Raw genomic sequence first — 16,476 nt, 5'->3', positions numbered from 1 at the left:
AGTTCAAGCCCGTCCCGAGCAAAGGGGAAAGCAGGGAGAGTTCCGATTCCAGTGGGGAAGCAGGAAGTCGTGTCCGAGGCTCAGGCAAGGTAGAGGAGCCAGGGTCCCAGGTGGGACAGGAAGGGGCAAGTAAGGGGGGAAGACCCATCCCCCCAACTCCAGAATTACGCAGGAAGAGGAGGGGCAAGAGGATGGGTCTGCCAAAGCTTTTGTGTTGGAGAAAGACGCGCCAAAAGCCATTAGGAGGTTCTGAAACCGACTGACAACATCGCTCCGTGTAAATAGCAATGACTTGAGCACTGTAAATACGCAGCACCAATAAAAGAATAAAATGCAGAGCTGCGTAGCGTCGTTACTCTGAAGTAGTCCACTCCGGCCACTGTGACAGCAACCTCCTAATCATTTTTGGGCTACTTTGGAGTTGCCGGGATGAGCGTGTCAGAGGCGGAAGGGGGGGGCTCGCAGGACTGGGGGGAGGTGTTCACACCAACGGGCTCGGAGAGCACCGAGTTTTTAGGCTTCCAGTCGTCACCGACACATGGGGGGGGCCTGGGGAGGGGTGAAGGAGAGCTTGGGAGGGGGGTGGATGTGAGGGACAGGGGATATCGCGAAGTCCCTCCCCTCCTGAGTTCAAGCCCGTCCCCGAGCAAAGGGGAAAGCAGGGAGAGTTCCGATTCCAGTGGGGAAGCAGGAAGTCGTGTCCGAGGCTCAGGCAAGGTAGAGGAGCCAGGGTCCCAGGTGGGACAGGAAGGGGCAAGTAAGGGGGGAAGACCCATCCCCCCAACTCCAGAATTACGCAGGAAGAGGAGGGGCAAGAGGATGGGTCTGCCAAAGCTTTTGTGTTGGAGAAAGACGCGCCAAAAGCCATTAGGAGGTTCTGAAACCGACTGACAACATCGCTCCGTGTAAATAGCAATGACTTGAGCACTGTAAATACGCAGCACCAATAAAAGAATAAAATGCAGAGCTGCGTAGCGTCGTTACTCTGAAGTAGTCCACTCCGGCCACTGTGACAGGGAGGAAGCAGGAATCCAGGCTTAATGCCCCAAGAAAGGTGAGCTGCATGTTCTCTTCTCTCTGTTTATCTATCTATTTATCCCTATTAGCTCTCAACTTCTACAAGGAAAATGAAGAAACATAGCAGCTGCATAGACGTTGGCATGTAATAAGAAGGAGGTGAGCAGCTCGTATATCCAGATCTGTTGGAAGATGTTCTCACGCAGGCACCCTCTTCAGAGAGAACTCCCAGCAGCCAGACAGCTTGATGCTCTTCTGCTAGTGAACAAGCTGAAGTGGCACCTAAAGAAGCCTCATGAGTGGCTACCGTAGTAATTATTATTATTTCATTAACAGACAACACATTCACAGGGCACTAAATTCCTTGTGAGATACTGCATTCTACAGTATAAGAAGATAACATACGAATATCAGAAGTGTCTGCTGGATCAGGCCAGTGGTTCATCTAGTCCAGCATCCTCTTCTCACAGTGGCCACCCAGATGCCCCCATGAGAAACCCGCAAGCAGGATTCGAGCACAAGAGCAACTCTCCCCTCCTGCTGTTTCTAGCAACTGGTATTCAGAAGCTTTGCTGCCTCCAACCATGCAGGAAGAGCAGAGCCATTGTGGATAGCAGCCATTGACAGCCGTCTCCTCCATGAATTTGTCCAATCCTCTTTTAAAGCCATTAGGGCTGTGCAATAAATTTCCATACCTTTGAATACCAGTATTGAAATAACATCGTGATAAATGTTTCAACAAGACAATATACTGGTGAACGACAATCAAGGATCCAGCGGCAAAGTAAACAAGGAACGCAAACGAAGAACTGAAAAGCACATATTTCTTCTTTCTTTTAGAAAAAAAGAGGGGGGGGAATGTTTTTGTTTTTATTTTCTGGTGGTGTTTATGTTGTTGGTTCCCCCTAAATAGCTTTCCTCCATATCAAAAAGGAAGATTTTATTATTTATTCATTCATTCATTCATTTAAAGGAGACTATCTTTTTGCTTGCTTGCCCTCCCTGCCTCCCTTTGATAAAAAGGGAAAGATTAGTGGGCTTTGTGGGGAGATTTAGCTGGCTACCTTATGCTGAAATGGTTCGGTATCACTTAAACAACAACAACAATTTCTTATTTCTACCCCGCCCATCTGGCTGGATTTCCCCAACTACTCTTAAATTAGTTGAAAATATATTATATGGAAGTTGATTTAATATTTTTTATTAAATTACTGCTGCTTTACATTTTAAGGCCCTTGACCGCCACAGGGAGCTTCTTCAAGGCCCTCTGCTGCTGCGGGGAAGTAGAAGCACCCAGAACTGCCCCCGGGAGGAGAGTGGAGGGCGCCTAGGACTACCATGATAACCCAGGCTGCTTGCCCAGCACATGCAGCTGTGCCCCAGACACATCTGGCCTCCTCCACTCTGACTGATCTCTTCCTCCCCTCTTAAGGAGACTTCAGAGGCCCTGCCAGTTTCCACGTATGCCTCATATTCTCTTAACACTTCCTGCCACCACCTGGGCCATCAGCCCGATTGGCACCTTACCGGGCATCCAATTTTTAGCAGCCCCAACTGTACGCTTGACTTGAGAGCTGTAAACACCATGTGTTTCCCTTCCATTTGGAGACAGGCCGCATTTATTTCTACATGGGAGGAAGGAATGCAGTGAGCTTCTCTGTGCCATGCGGCAGACTTAACTCTCGCAGGGGCCTTCAAGGGTTTTGATGAGATTTAAAATGACCCCATTGGTACAAACACAAACACACACGCACACCACTCAAGCCAGCTCAAAGTCACTAACAGAGGTTTCTGCAAGCAGCCAAGAGAATATGGGTCACCTGCCCATTATGCTTCTCCTAATCCCTCTTCACAGGTACTCTTAAAGTCTTTATTGCTAGTTATAAAAGATCCTTGCCCCACAACTTCTCTCTCTCTCTCTCTCTCTTATACACATACACCAATAATCCCTCAGTGGGGCAATGCTCACACGGGGCAACTGAGTTCACAGGAAGGATCAACACAGCGACAGCAGGACCACAGTCACCACCCCCATTTTGTAAAGCAGCAATAACAGAACAAAACCTGTAGCAGTAAGTTAAACTTAATGCCTTAAAAGGTAGATTGGCTCAAGCAGAAAAAGATGTACCTTGAAGGTCATTTGCCACAAAGAGAAAAATAAATATTAATGTCTGAATAAACAAGCAATGTCCCCAAATTGCACAAACTGTAGTTGATGTGTAGAACAGAAAGTCCAAACAAACACACGAAATTAATGTTATGTTCTCCACTGTTGCCTCCACCACCCTAGGTGCAAAATCAAAACTATAAGCAGAAGGATAGGCACACACCGTCTGGTGGGGAAAGTCACACAAGCTGGGGGTAGCCCTCATCTTCTGCCACAAGTATTCTTAAAACACCGAGAATTTCATCCGCACAATAACTGTTTCAGATAGAACTAACGTTCCACGACCATTTCCACTTCTGCCTACGAAAACTTTCCTAAAGCATCCTCAGCCTTTAAAATATTTCAGAAGATCCACAAGTGTGTGTGTGTGTGTGTGTGTGTGCGTGCGCACACACACACACACGGTCAAGATCAGAAACTGGGAAGATCCCAATTTAAACCACAGCCAAATATTCCCTACAGCAGAGATATGGGTCACAGGATTATGAATTGAACACTTGAAAAGTACTGTGAAAATGTGTATTATTAAACGATAAATTATTATTTCCTCCCAACCACCGTCACCATCCTTTGTGATACTTGAAGAAAGATACATTTATCTCCTAACCTACCCCACATTCCTAACCAACCAGAAGGGAAATTTTGCTTCTCTGCAAGCCCTATAGTACTAATATAAGCACCACATATCCCCTTCCTCTTCCACACAAAATAAGCAACGGGGTCACAACCACACCAACCAACCTGCGGCTTGAGTCTATGATCATGATCAACCTGCACCAGACACCAATGACAGCACAAATTCCATGAACATAAGAACATCAGAAGAGACCCTGGCTGCTGGATCAGGCCAAAGGGAGCCCCTCTAGTCCAGCATCCTGTTCTCACAGTGGCCAACCAGATGCCCGTTACAGGAAGCACAAGAGCAACTCTCCCCACTTACCCTTTCAGAGTCACAGTGCTTCCAAAACTGGGGGCAGAGCAAACCCACCCTGGCTAGTAGCCACTGACAGGCATATCCTTCATGGATTTATCTTATTTCCTTTTAAAAGCCATCCAAGTTGGTGGCCATCAGCACATATAGCGGTAGTGAATTCCATAGTTTAACTATGCACAGTGTGAAGTGTGTCCTTACACAGGTACCTGCATCGGATAGACAAGACACGGGATGCTGCCAAGAATGCCCTTGTGTACCATCTCTGTGAGTGCACACACCCTGTTTGTGCCCCAAAGTGGAGCAGCTACTTACATCAAAGGCTGCTTGGTGAAGGCCCTCCCCGCTCCTCAGCCAGCAGTGGCTCAGCTCACTCAGCTCTAGGATGGGCTGCACTTTCAGGCGTACTGTCTCCCCCGACTGCCGGATCATCTCCACAATCTCATCCCGGGACTTGTTTTCCACATTGCGCCCATTGATCTCCACCAGCCGGTCGCCTGGCACCAAGCCAAGGGCCAGGTCTTTGGTCCCGGCACCCGGTTCAGCGAAGTGCACCACCCGCCTGTACACCTGCCCGTCAGCAGCCCTGTCCAGCATGGTGGTGCGGCGCAGCGAGAAGCCAAAGTCGCCGGTGTTGCGCCGCTGCAGCTCCAGTTGCCTGGGCACGGGGGGCTGAGGGGGGACCACCACGGGGAGCTTCAGCTCAGCGGGGAACCGCTTGCTGACCACCTCGGGCAGCCTGGTCCGTGAGGCGGAAGGGAGACGCGGGGGCCCAGGGGCTACGGCTTGCTTGGCCAGCTGCATCTCCAGTGTCCGCATCTCCACCTGCGGGGAAGGGGCAGCCGAGTGCTCGGAAGGGGTGGATGTCTCCGAAGTGCTTTCGTCGCGGCTCTTCTGTGAGAAGGAGAACCTCTTGACGATCATCTGTGAGTTCTGCTTGGCCAGAGAGCCGAACTTGGCTGCCCGCTGCAGCACGGACCCCTTGAAGTTGCCGTCATCCACCTTGAGGTCGTCGCTGGAGCTGGCCGTGCTGAGATGACCGGAGTCGAGGATCACGCTCCCCCGGTTGCTGTCTGAGTCGATGTCAGTCAGGTGAAGGTCGGAGCCGCTGGCCACCTTGATGGGGATGGGGTTGGAGATCTCCAGCCGGTTCTTTGCATCCCTCTTGGAGGAGCGATTGAGGTTGAAAAAGCCCCGGCGCATACTCATCTCCTCCAGGCTCTTCAGCTCGGCAGCTGACATCCGCTCCTTCTTCTCCTTCTTCTCTTTCTTCTCCCTTCGGGACCCATCTCTGTCCTTTTTCATCAGGTGAAACATGATGGGAAATTAACCCTGGGAGGTGCCCCAGGTTCAACAACAGCCAGGATCCGACAGCCCACGGCTCCAAATTCTTGATCCTGCCAGCGTCCCTGTGAGAAAAACAAATGTGTGTTAAAAACTATACTAAAATATATTTTTGTGCTATTAACATACAGTATATCTTTTTAGGAGAATATTAAAGCACACAATGTTCTAATTAGTTTACACATGGATGAAACACACATGGAACATGAGATACAATTTTGGCAACTAGGCATAGCTGTTGATTCAATATTAACTTGGTATATCATCAGTTGATACTGTTGTTATTATTATTGCTACTAAATTTATTAGGCACTGCTCACCAGCACATCCCAGGGTGGGTTACAACAATTCAGAATGACTAAACAACAATTCAGTTCACAGACACAGGAACAGAGCGGGCCCTGAAAACACACATCTCAGGTGTTCAAACATCAGGGTAAAGAGGTGTCAGCATTTGCTGACAGTTGTGAAGAAGCCAGACAGACCTCTGTGTAGGGGGAATTCCACAACTTATGAGCTGCCAGGGAAAGTCTTCTCCTGGGTCACACACACCCCTCAAACCTCTGAGTTGATGCTGTCATCCCTCCCTTCCTCTGAAAAGAGTGGTGCTTTGTGCTCAGAACCACCCTGTGAGGTTGGCCGAGACAGTAACTTGCCGAAGGCTGGCCAGAGGGCTTTACAGCTAGCTAAGACTCAATTTCCCTATCCTGTCCAGCGTGAACACTCCAGCCATCGTACCACATTGGATGATGTGGCTGTGGGTAGGTGTGTAATATTCAAGAGAACCTACAAGGAGAAGAGGACAACAGAGGACGAGATGGTTGGACAGTGTTCTCGAAGCTACGAACATGAGTCTGACCAAACTGCCGGAGGCAGTGCAAGACAGGAGTGCCTGGCGTGCTCTGGTCCATGGGGTCACGAAGAGTCGGACACGACTAAACGACTAAACAACAACACATACCCTGTTTCTCATATTTTAAGACATACCCATAAAATAAGCCATAGCAGGATTTTAAGCATTCAAGGAATATAAGCCATACCCCGAAAATAAGACATAGTGATAGGCGCAGCAGCAATGCCGGCCGCGGCAGGAGGAGGAGGAAAAAAATAAGACATCCCTTGAAAATAAGCCATAGTGTGTTTTTTTGAGGAAAAAATAAATATAAGACATGTCTTATAATATGAGAAACACGGTAGTTTAGGGACATGGTTTATAAGCTATTTCAGCAGAACACCATTCCTGGATATATTTTTTAAAAAGGCTTTTCCCAATTGTCAAGGGTCATTCCACTCTTATTAAATACCTCTTAAAAGCCAATAGTGTTTTGTGGGTTGGGGCTCTGTTCAAAGCAGGCCATTCTCAGGAGTTACCTCATGCTCACAAAGGCCCTTGTTGAGGAAAAAGAGGCCCTTCTGAGGCCAAGGGAAAGCCCTGCCAGCCTGGGGTTTTCTAGGGGTCAGACGCCTCTGCATTTCTCCAGCAGAGCTTGGGAGCTCCTTTGCCCAAATGCACCCTGAGCCGAAGTGGTCAGGGCTATGGAGACGCTCCCTGCGGGCCATACCAGCAAGAGACCACTCTAGCTCTACAGCACATGAACTTTTTAGTTGGGGTGGAGTGGGAGCAAGAGAATGGTCACATCTGTTGCGGCAGCATTTTTGCAGCTATGCAACCTCCTGCTAGGAAGAGGAGACAGAACTAACATCCCAGCCCCCTGCTGGCATTCTCTCCCTCCCAGACAGGCTTGATTGTACAGATGTACAGTAAAGATTTTGGGGAGGGGGGACTGGAGGAAAAAACTGAGGGTTATCCCTGGGTTTTTTCCAGGCCTTCACATCTCTAGTTCGAGACCAGAGACCCTTAAGAAGAAGCATTTAAGGCAGGATTGAAAGTCTCCTTTGAATCTCATCTATAACCCCAGATCGTTCAAGAGATGCCATGCATGAACATTTCTGTCTCAGAGCTGCACCCCCATGGGTGTAGCCAGGAATTTAGTGGGGGGATTAGGACTGGGGGGGCCAGAACCGATGTGATTCGTCAGTTAAATATTTTTGTTGTTTATTTACTTGATCCAGGGGGGCAGCTGCCCCCTTGCTCCCCCTTGGCTACACCCATAGGCACCCCTAAAGCTACATTCACACAACAAGTATAAATTGCTTCTAAACCAGCATACAGATAAGGAGTCGCAGACTTGAGAAACTTGGATAAATTATGTTTCAATTTTAATGGTAAGGCTCCAACCCTAAGGTCACAGAAAATACAGTACAGCCAAGTTCCTCACTGTAGCCATTAAAACTAGGACACAATTGTTACAGGGAAAGAGGAGCCCAGTGCTGTTCTACTCAGAGTAAACCCACTGAAAAGGGTTGTAGCTCAGTAGCAGAGTGCAAGGGGTCCCAGGTCCAGTCCTCGGTAAATCTCCAAGTAGGGCTGGGAGAGATAGATCCCTCATGTGAGACCCTGGAGAACTGCTGCCAGTCAGTGTAATTAATACTGAACTAGATGGACCAAATGGTCTGACTCAGTATATGGCAGCTTCCTGTGTTTTTATTTAAATCAGCCCTTTATTCAGAACCATGAAGACTAGGATCTGTATATTTAGGGGAAGGGCTGCAGCTCATAATGGAATATCTGCTTTGAGTGCAGAAGGTCACGGGTTGGGTAGGGCTGGGAGAGACCGCTTGCCTGAAACCATGGAGAGCCACTGCCAGTCAGGGTAGACAAGACTGAGCTAGATGGACCACTGGTCTGACCTGGCTATAAGGCATGTTGCCTGAGGGAAGGTTAAGGTGGCACCACCTCCACCCCATTCCACTGGCAGAAGCAGCTGAATCATATTTCAACACCAGCAATGCAACAGCATCCTCCACCTTCCTGAGTGTCTTTTAGCACACAACTCTACCTCCAACAGAGGAGCCTGATCAAGGGAGGTTGATGATGATGATGATGATCCCTTCCTGCCCCAGGATCTGTTCCTAATGGTAGGGCCGGCCCTGTGTAAGGCCACCATCAACAAGCACAAGGCTGGGCCTGCAGACCTTTGATCCAGCCCAGCAGGGCTTTTGCAATGCTTACTGCAGGTTTACTTGCATGTTCCTCCTCTCCCCCACCCCAAAACGGCAACATAACAGACCCAAGGTCTCCTTCCTGGACGCTGGGACCTCCTAACGGCACACAGAGCAGACCATAGCTTGGCACATGCACACAGTGTAACCGGCTCGAGAGATAAGACAGCACCTCACAAACAGGGCTAATTAGAAGCCTGCAGTGTCTTCAAAAAGCCATCTAGTTTGGTTCTGGCTCATCAGCAAAAGCCGAAATCTTCCCTGGAGCAGGCCCCCACCTGGATTTGACACCCTTTGCTGAGGAGGCTTAAGCAAATCTAACCCACTGAGAGGCCACCTTCACGAAGTGAAGGATGCCAGCCTTCCAAGCAGGTGAGAAAAGCTGGAGGATTTACTAGTATTTACACACCGGGAGGACTCCACCCTCTCCAGGGAGGCCAGTCCAAAGTCTGTGTACCTTGGCTGTACACACTAGTAGCTTTAAAGCAGATTACTGTGCCCCTCAAAGAATCCTGGGAACTGTAGTTTCACCCCTCACAGAGCTATAGTTCCCAACACCCTTAAAATCTAGAGTTCCCAAGATTATTTGGGATGTGCTTTAAATTCATGGTCTGTGCACATTCCTTAACTTGCTGTTATATGCCCAGGCCTGAGGATCAATACCTGCTCTGGCAAAGCCAGGGAAGCTCCTTGAGAAAATGCTATGCCTGGCTGAGCCTGCACAGGAGAAAATAAATGGCTGAGACAAGCTCTGCCAGAGAGAGCAGGAGAAACCCACATTCCACACGCCCCACGGCTAGAACTCGCTTTCCCTGATTCGGGAGTCCAGGTCACACCCACTAGATGAACAAGCATGCAAGGTATGTTATGACGCAGCAGGAGCGGAAGAGGTTAAGTCAGCTCGGCAGAGCACAAAGAAAACTCCTAAAAACACAGCTGTATAAAGGTTAACACTCAGGCAGTATACCAACGTATCACGTCAGAGGGTGCCCAGAACCAGCCCCACCAAAGACACGCCTGCATGTCTTGCGACAGGGGAGGGACTCTGCTGCTCACTTGTCATGATCAGGCTTTTATAAAAGGAGAACCCAACTTGATTTCCTTTACCTGGCATCAGTTAAGCCCATGAAGTTACATTTCTAACAACTGGTGGATTTTGTTGTATATACTGTATGGGCACAGGGTGTTCTGTAAGATGGCTCAATGTTGCAGCCCAAGTGGGGCCTCGCTCACGTGAGCGGCTGCTTCTGTTTAACTGGCCTGCTTGAAAAGTCTTTCTATTTATTTATTTATTGGAAGGCAGCTCAAGGTGGTGTAGATGGCTCTCCCCCTGCTCATTTAACCCTCACAACCTTGCGAGATAGGCCAGGCTGAGGGAGACAGCAACTGGCCAAGGATCACACCCACTGGGCTTCAGGGCTGAATAGGGTGATTTGAACTTTGGCCTCCCAGGTCCTCGTCCAGCACTCTAACCACTACACCACTGATTGGTGCAATGCTCTCCAGCTCCCATTGCATTCATACAGAAAGGAGTCTGACAGAGAAAGGAAGAAACAGGGTTATGCACTCCTCTCCAAACTGTCTGTGTGAACATTACAGAAGCAGGACTCAATTTTCTCCATATGTTTTCTCCGCCCACCCCAGAAAGTATCATTCTTTGCACTTTCAGAAGCCAGAACTAACCAACTCTAAAATAGCCTCAGTTGCAAAATTGCCAGCTGACTTGAAACAGCAGAGTAGGATATAAATCAAACATAACACGGAAGGTACCTTATACCAAGTGAGATTGTTTAAGGAGGTACCGTTTTGTGCTCTGACTGGCAGCAGCTCTCTGGGATATCAGGCAGAGAGACAGGGTCTTTTCCATCAGTTGTTACTGGATTGTTATTTTTTAAATCAGAGATGCCAGAGATTGAACCTAGAACCTGGTGCATACAAAGCAGGTGTTCTCTCCCACAGCCCCTCCTAAGATAAATAAAGATGAATTACAATAACCTCATGTATATTTGCTGAATGTAATCCTCTTGCATTATTTTATGCAGTCCTGTTTATAAAACGCAAACAGCACAGTAGAGGAAGTAAAAAAAACACCTTCCAGAATTTCACCGTCCAGAGGCCCATTGTGCTTTGTGCACATGAATGTTATCAGTGTAACTCCTCCATAAAGGGAGGCAGGCATGGGCCTTTTACCGCCCTCCTTGTTGCTATGGACCTTAAATATTTTAAGCATGCATGGAAAAACTGCAAGGAAGTGAAGGCCACAAATTCACTCCTGCGAACACATGCATCTTACAGGTACACTCACCAGGTTTTGCCTTGCAAAATGTATAAAACATGATTATTATCAGCAAGAGCTCCTTAATTCATCACAGGAAAGAGGTGTCATTTTAATTTGTGTAAGCCACTTTGATTCCCGGTCTGGGGAAAAGGTGAGATATAAATAAATAAAATAGTAATAAGAATATTAATAACAATAGATGCATGCAGCAGGGAACGCCGGCCCCACGTCCATGCTGTATATACTCTTCCAAATGTCACCTTTGACTCCCCTGAAAAGCTCAGATTTTAGAATTTACACTCTGAGAGGATAATATGGCCAGAGTTCAGTGGCAGATCAACTGCTCTGCATGCAGAAGGCTCCTGAAACCGCTGCCTGAAACCCAGGAGAGCTGCTGTGAGAGAGAGACCGTACTGAGTGAGATGGACCAATAGTCTGCCTTGGTATACTGTGAAAGAGAAGCAGTAATGCTTCCCAGACCAGTTGCTGGGAATCACAATTGGGAGAGAGCACTGCTGTTTGTGCTCAGGTCATGTTTGTGGGCTTCCCATGTGGGCACCTGGCTGGCCACTGTGAGAAGACGATGCTGGGCTGGATGGGCCACTGGCCTCATCCAGCAGGACTCTTCCTATGCAAAGCAGTTGGTAAGATGCTTGGGAACGTGTCGGCTTCTGAAGTGAAAGGTGACACAGCCTAGTCCTTGCAAGGGTGTTGTTAATGCTAATACAAGACAAAGCAAGGCCTTTTACTGCCTCCTGTCTTGGACAGAGCAGGGCAAGCCACAGTCAAAGGTCCAGCATCAAGTGCAGGTACACTGAGGAAAGCTGACACCTGCAATTCTCCTGGAAACTATTCTAAACTGAACCTCCAAAACCCTGCCCAGGTTTGGGCTAAATGCCTCACAGCAAACCTTAAGACTCTGATGCTTCCTCAACTGTTGTGCCCAGACGTGCAGCTGCTGTTGTTTAAAGGATTATTACTACAATTTATTACCATCATTATTATTTACTTCATTTCTTACTCAGTCTTCATCATAAGGTCCAAAGGTGGGTTACAACAACAGAAACACAAGATTACAACTCATGTAAAACAACTGATGGAAGTTGTACAATGAAGGTGCCAGTGGCAACTCAGTGGGGAGGGCATTCCACAGCTTGTGTGCTGCCACAGAGAATGCTCTCTCCCAGCCGCCCCCCCCCCTGAACCTCTGAGAGCAGTGGAAAGAGCAAGAAGGCCCCCCCTCTGCCAATCTTAACAGTCAAGGGGGTCTGAAAGGAAGCAGTCTTCAAGCTGCAGGGCTGAGACAAGCAGGGATGCCGGACGGGACAGGACAGGACCGCAGGAAGTTAGGAAACAGTCTAATGCCGAACCAGAACATTAATCCATTTAACTCAGTATTGTTGACACTGACTGACAGCAGCTCTCTGGGGTTTTAGAAAGAGGTTGCTCCCAGCCCTACTGGAGATGCCACAAGGTATTGAACCTGAGACCTAATGCATGCAACGCATATGATCCACCGTTGAACTACAGCCCCTCCTCTAATACCAGGACAGATGCACAGATTCCCCAGAAAGCCAGGCAAGCACAGATTGGGCATACATCAAAGCAAAGCTGCACCCCATTCATTGCTGCTTCTTAGCCAGAAAATATTCACTTGCTGAATGACTGCTTGGCATACAGCTGTTTTAAGAAACAAAAACTGCAATCCTAGCAAAGATTTGATGCCAGCCCACCCTGGATATGGGGTGGGGGTGGAGGAAACAACCCTCATTCTTTACATACATGTGCACACAATAATTCTCCAGCCACCACTATACCCACCACCTAAAAAAAACAGCTATGCACACCCAACCACAGGTATCCAACCTCTGCAAACCTGGAATGTGTTACACATCAGATTGGGGAGAAGTGGTACACTGTAGACACACACAAAAGCACCACCAAAACCATGTGGGTGTGACTGATATGCACACACCCCAAACTCTCAAGGTATGGTGTCCATGCACAAACACAGTTTCCCTCCTCATATCAGTTTTTTATTATTAGATTTCTTCCCCCACCCTTCAGGTTACAGCAATTACAAAAGACAGTATTAAAACACATTAGGATCAAAAGAAAAAAGTGGGCCCTAAAATATATATCTCCCAGGTGTCAAAGGCCAGGGTAAAGAGGTGTGTATTAAATGTCCAAGCTGACACATTTAACATGCACAATTTACAATTCTGTGCACGGGAGCAAGACAGCCAAGCCCTTCCCTGTCTGTATCTCACACATCAATACACTTTTAAAACCCATGGCTTGCCTTCCAAATCACACCCAAATGGATGTTTACCGTGGACAGAAAAAGCATTAGATATTCCCTCTCCATATAACATTCTCATGCACACACACCTACCTTCACAGGACATGCTCACAACGCAACCTAGGCCAATTCAAATGCCTGGAAATATGGACAAAGCCGTATGGAGGGATGGAGGCAAGAGAGATTTCTGACACCTCCTTGCTGTGCGAGAGAGACAAAGACTATCACTTTAACAAAACACTGGAGGATCTGGCTATTCAAAGAGCACAAGGTTTGGTCACCCCAAGATCATCTCACCCGCAAAGAGCTGCACATTGCAACTCACCTAGGTCAGTTCAAAGCTGGAGGGAGGAATCACATGTGCGTGTACATACAAGAAAGGTACATATTTTGACAGGCACACAGAGAATGCATATTTGAGAGATACTAGACCATAAACAAACCACACACACACACACCCTCCATGCATCCTTTCGAATAAACACTCCTAGGACCTGCCTACCGGTCACGCCCAGATGAATGTGCATATAAAGAACATGTGCACACATGCAAATGAGGGAAAGAAACACAAGGACCATGATTTCTGCTACCTGTGTTACTCCATTCATGCACACATTCCCCAAGTCCTGCTTCTCACAGGCAGAGAAGACCATGCACCCAACACACCTAGGCCACTTTATGGGGGCGGGGGAGCTGAACTCGAAATCAGAGGGACATCTTTTGCCACAGGGGGCATCAGTATGTGCGCTGTGTGTGAATACGCACACCCTTTGCGTAAAAGCACCTTTAAACCCACGACCTGCCTCCTCCTACCTGTGTGGACATGCAATCACACCTGTAGGCTGAGTGTGACACACACACACCTTGCTTCAAAAACAACCACCACCACCCTAGCACATTCCCAAGGCATCTTTAAACCCTGGACACACTCCTCTCCTAAATTCAGGAATTCCAAAACTGAAGGAGACCTACATTTGCGAGCCTCAGTTTATGTGTATAAAAGAACACACACAAACTCGTGTGTATGGGCTGCACCCAGCCTTATTCCTTGCTGAAATGAAGGCACCAACATAGGCCCATTGAGTGCCCTCTGAGGAGACCTCCGCTGAGCGACTGAAGTTACTACGGGGCCCATGAAGGAGCACCCTGACTAAGCGCAGGCCCGTGGATCCCAACGGGTCTCCTCAGAGAAGGCGCCTCGGCTGACGCAGGCCCATTCATCCCAACCCAAGAGGGAAAGCCTCCTCCCCGGAGGGAAAGTCAGCCGGATGCAACCCGGAAGGGAACACGCGTTATCCCGCTGCTGCACGCGTCTCTCCCTTCACACGAGCGGCGCTTGCACGGTGCCCCACGCCTTCTCCCAACCCCAACCGGCTCTCAGTCTCAGCCCGCGACATCCACACCGAAGAGGAGGAGGAGGAGGCGGCGGCGCTTCTTCTCCTCCCCCAGCGTGCGATGGCGGCGTCCCCCTCCGCCTGCCTCCATCCTCCGGGGCCCACCGCCCGGCCCCTCGCCTCCCTCGCTCACCGGGCAGCGCGGCTGGATGGCGGCGAGGCCCGGCCCGGCCTCTCCTTCGGTCCCGGCTGCTCGCTGCCTCCGCCTCCTGCGGCCGCTCCCGGGCCGGCATCGAGCGAGCCCAGCCCGCCAGCAGGAGGAGCAGGAGGCGGCGGCGGCGGCGAGGAGGAGGAGGAGGAGATGGAGGAGGAGCGGGAAGAGGCCGGCCTTCTCCCTCCAGCTCGGAGGGGCGAGGCGGGGAAGAGGCAGGTGGGGGGGGGGGGAAGACCCTACTCAGAGTAGACCGCCCGCCTTGAAAGGGACACGGGCCTCCCGCCGCGGGGTCTCTCTCAGCGGCTTCGTGGCGAGCAAGGCCGCCGCCCTCCCCTCACGCGCAGATCCAGAGGGGAATAATAATGGGTGCTGTGGTGGCCCGCCAAGTCCTACTCAGAGTAGACCTCCCTCCCTGCTGAAATGAAGGGCTGGGGGCGATAATGGTGGGGAGAAGGCGGCACGGCTTGTCAGGGCTTCTTCCTGAGGGGATTCTTCCTATTAGGAAGCCCCTTCTGCGTCTGACTTGACTATCCCCTCACAGAAGCTCTTAATGGTGGCCATGATGATAACGTTCCCAACAACAACAACCACGACAAAATGTTCTCTTGAGGGGGAAAGTCAGGGCATCTAATGGGGCTTACTCGCAAGTAAGTGGGACCGCTTACTCAGGAGTAAGTCGTCCCCTTTGGGCACCCTGACTGACACTTGAGCAAGCTGCTCTGAGGGGAAAGCTAGTCAGGGTCAAAACCTTTGAGAAATTATTAATTAGTGGGACTTACTTCTGAGTTATTAGCATTATTAATTACATTGTTATTATTACCCTCGCAAAAGCAAGCCCCATTGGGCACCCTGAAGGGCTTTTCCCTCAGGCAACATTTTTGTTATCGTTTATTATTATTATTATTATTAGCTTCCCTGAGAGGAAAAGGCAGGCAAAGAGGACACTCTCAATTGTTGGTAATCAATACCCTTTTTGATTAAAAACAAAAACAAAGAGGTGCCAGTTCTTTTATCCGTATATAGTAAGTGTTGTGGGCACCATCACAAAATGGCTGCTGTCTCTCTCTCACACACACACAAAAACACATATGGAGACGACAAGTGTTTAAAGTGATATTAATCCATCTCTTGCGCAAGGTTTAATGCATCAGTTATATCTGCATGCATTTACGTAAGGTCCAGAGGGCGGAGGGAGTATTTCTCCCCGTCCCTGGATTGTAAGCTCCTTGAGGCAGAGACTTGTCCTGTCTTTGTAAAGTGCCAGCGGCGTGGATGGCACAATAAGAATGAATGTTAACAGCAGGCGCCATCTCAGAAGAAATACTCCCTCCTGGGCGAGGGTGGAGAAGGAACGCTTTTTTTCTAACAGGGTGCCTGCCACCCATGGATTTCTCAGCACTATAATTAAAAACTAATCAACATTTTGTGAAGCCTGTTGCTCAATTCATTAGGGGCATCTCTTTCATCTACTAAGACTGCAATCTTAGGCACACTTCATTGGGCACACGCAAATTATATCCCCACGAACACTTGTGCAGGTTAATCTACTCAAACAATTAATCCACTCGTGTTTCTTCAGTCAAAGGGACAGCCCTGCTCTTTTTCCCCCATTCTTGTCCCCCAATTCTTTTTGCATCATATTTCTAGCAGCTGTTTTATTTGGGGGGTTTTTTTGTGTGTTAACGGTGAACTCAGTGCTTCCGTGCTCACAGAAATGAGGCTGCAACAGGTATGCACCAAGCATTTGAAGCACACACCTTCCCACAAAGAATCATGGGAACTGTAGTTCCCAGCACCCTTAACAAACTCTGAGTATCATTTCAGGG

The 16,476-nt window shown here is 48.9% G+C and overlaps 1 protein-coding gene across 4 annotated transcripts in view; it reads right to left on the bottom strand.

The window, feature by feature from the left end:
- MYO18A (myosin XVIIIA) overlaps positions 1-14,779 on the bottom strand; it is a 141,814-nt gene extending 127,035 nt beyond the window's left edge. For all 4 annotated transcript variants that reach the window (XM_035139736.3, XM_035139745.3, XM_088657898.1 and 1 more), the window contains exons 1-2: positions 14,630-14,779; positions 4,431-5,524 (exon numbers count right to left, since the gene is read on the bottom strand). In XM_035139736.3, the coding sequence (XP_034995627.2) occupies positions 4,431-5,432 (1,002 nt within the window). In that variant the 5' untranslated portion in view covers positions 5,433-5,524; positions 14,630-14,779. The remainder of the gene's footprint in view (positions 1-4,430; positions 5,525-14,629) is intronic.
- Positions 14,780-16,476: the final 1,697 nt, after the last annotated feature.

This window comes from Zootoca vivipara, chromosome 14 (assembly GCF_965207765.1).
Source record: "Zootoca vivipara chromosome 14, rZooViv2.hap1.1, whole genome shotgun sequence".
NCBI classification, from domain to species: domain Eukaryota; kingdom Metazoa; phylum Chordata; class Lepidosauria; order Squamata; family Lacertidae; genus Zootoca; species Zootoca vivipara.
This window is presented reverse-complemented; position numbering and strand designations above follow the sequence as displayed.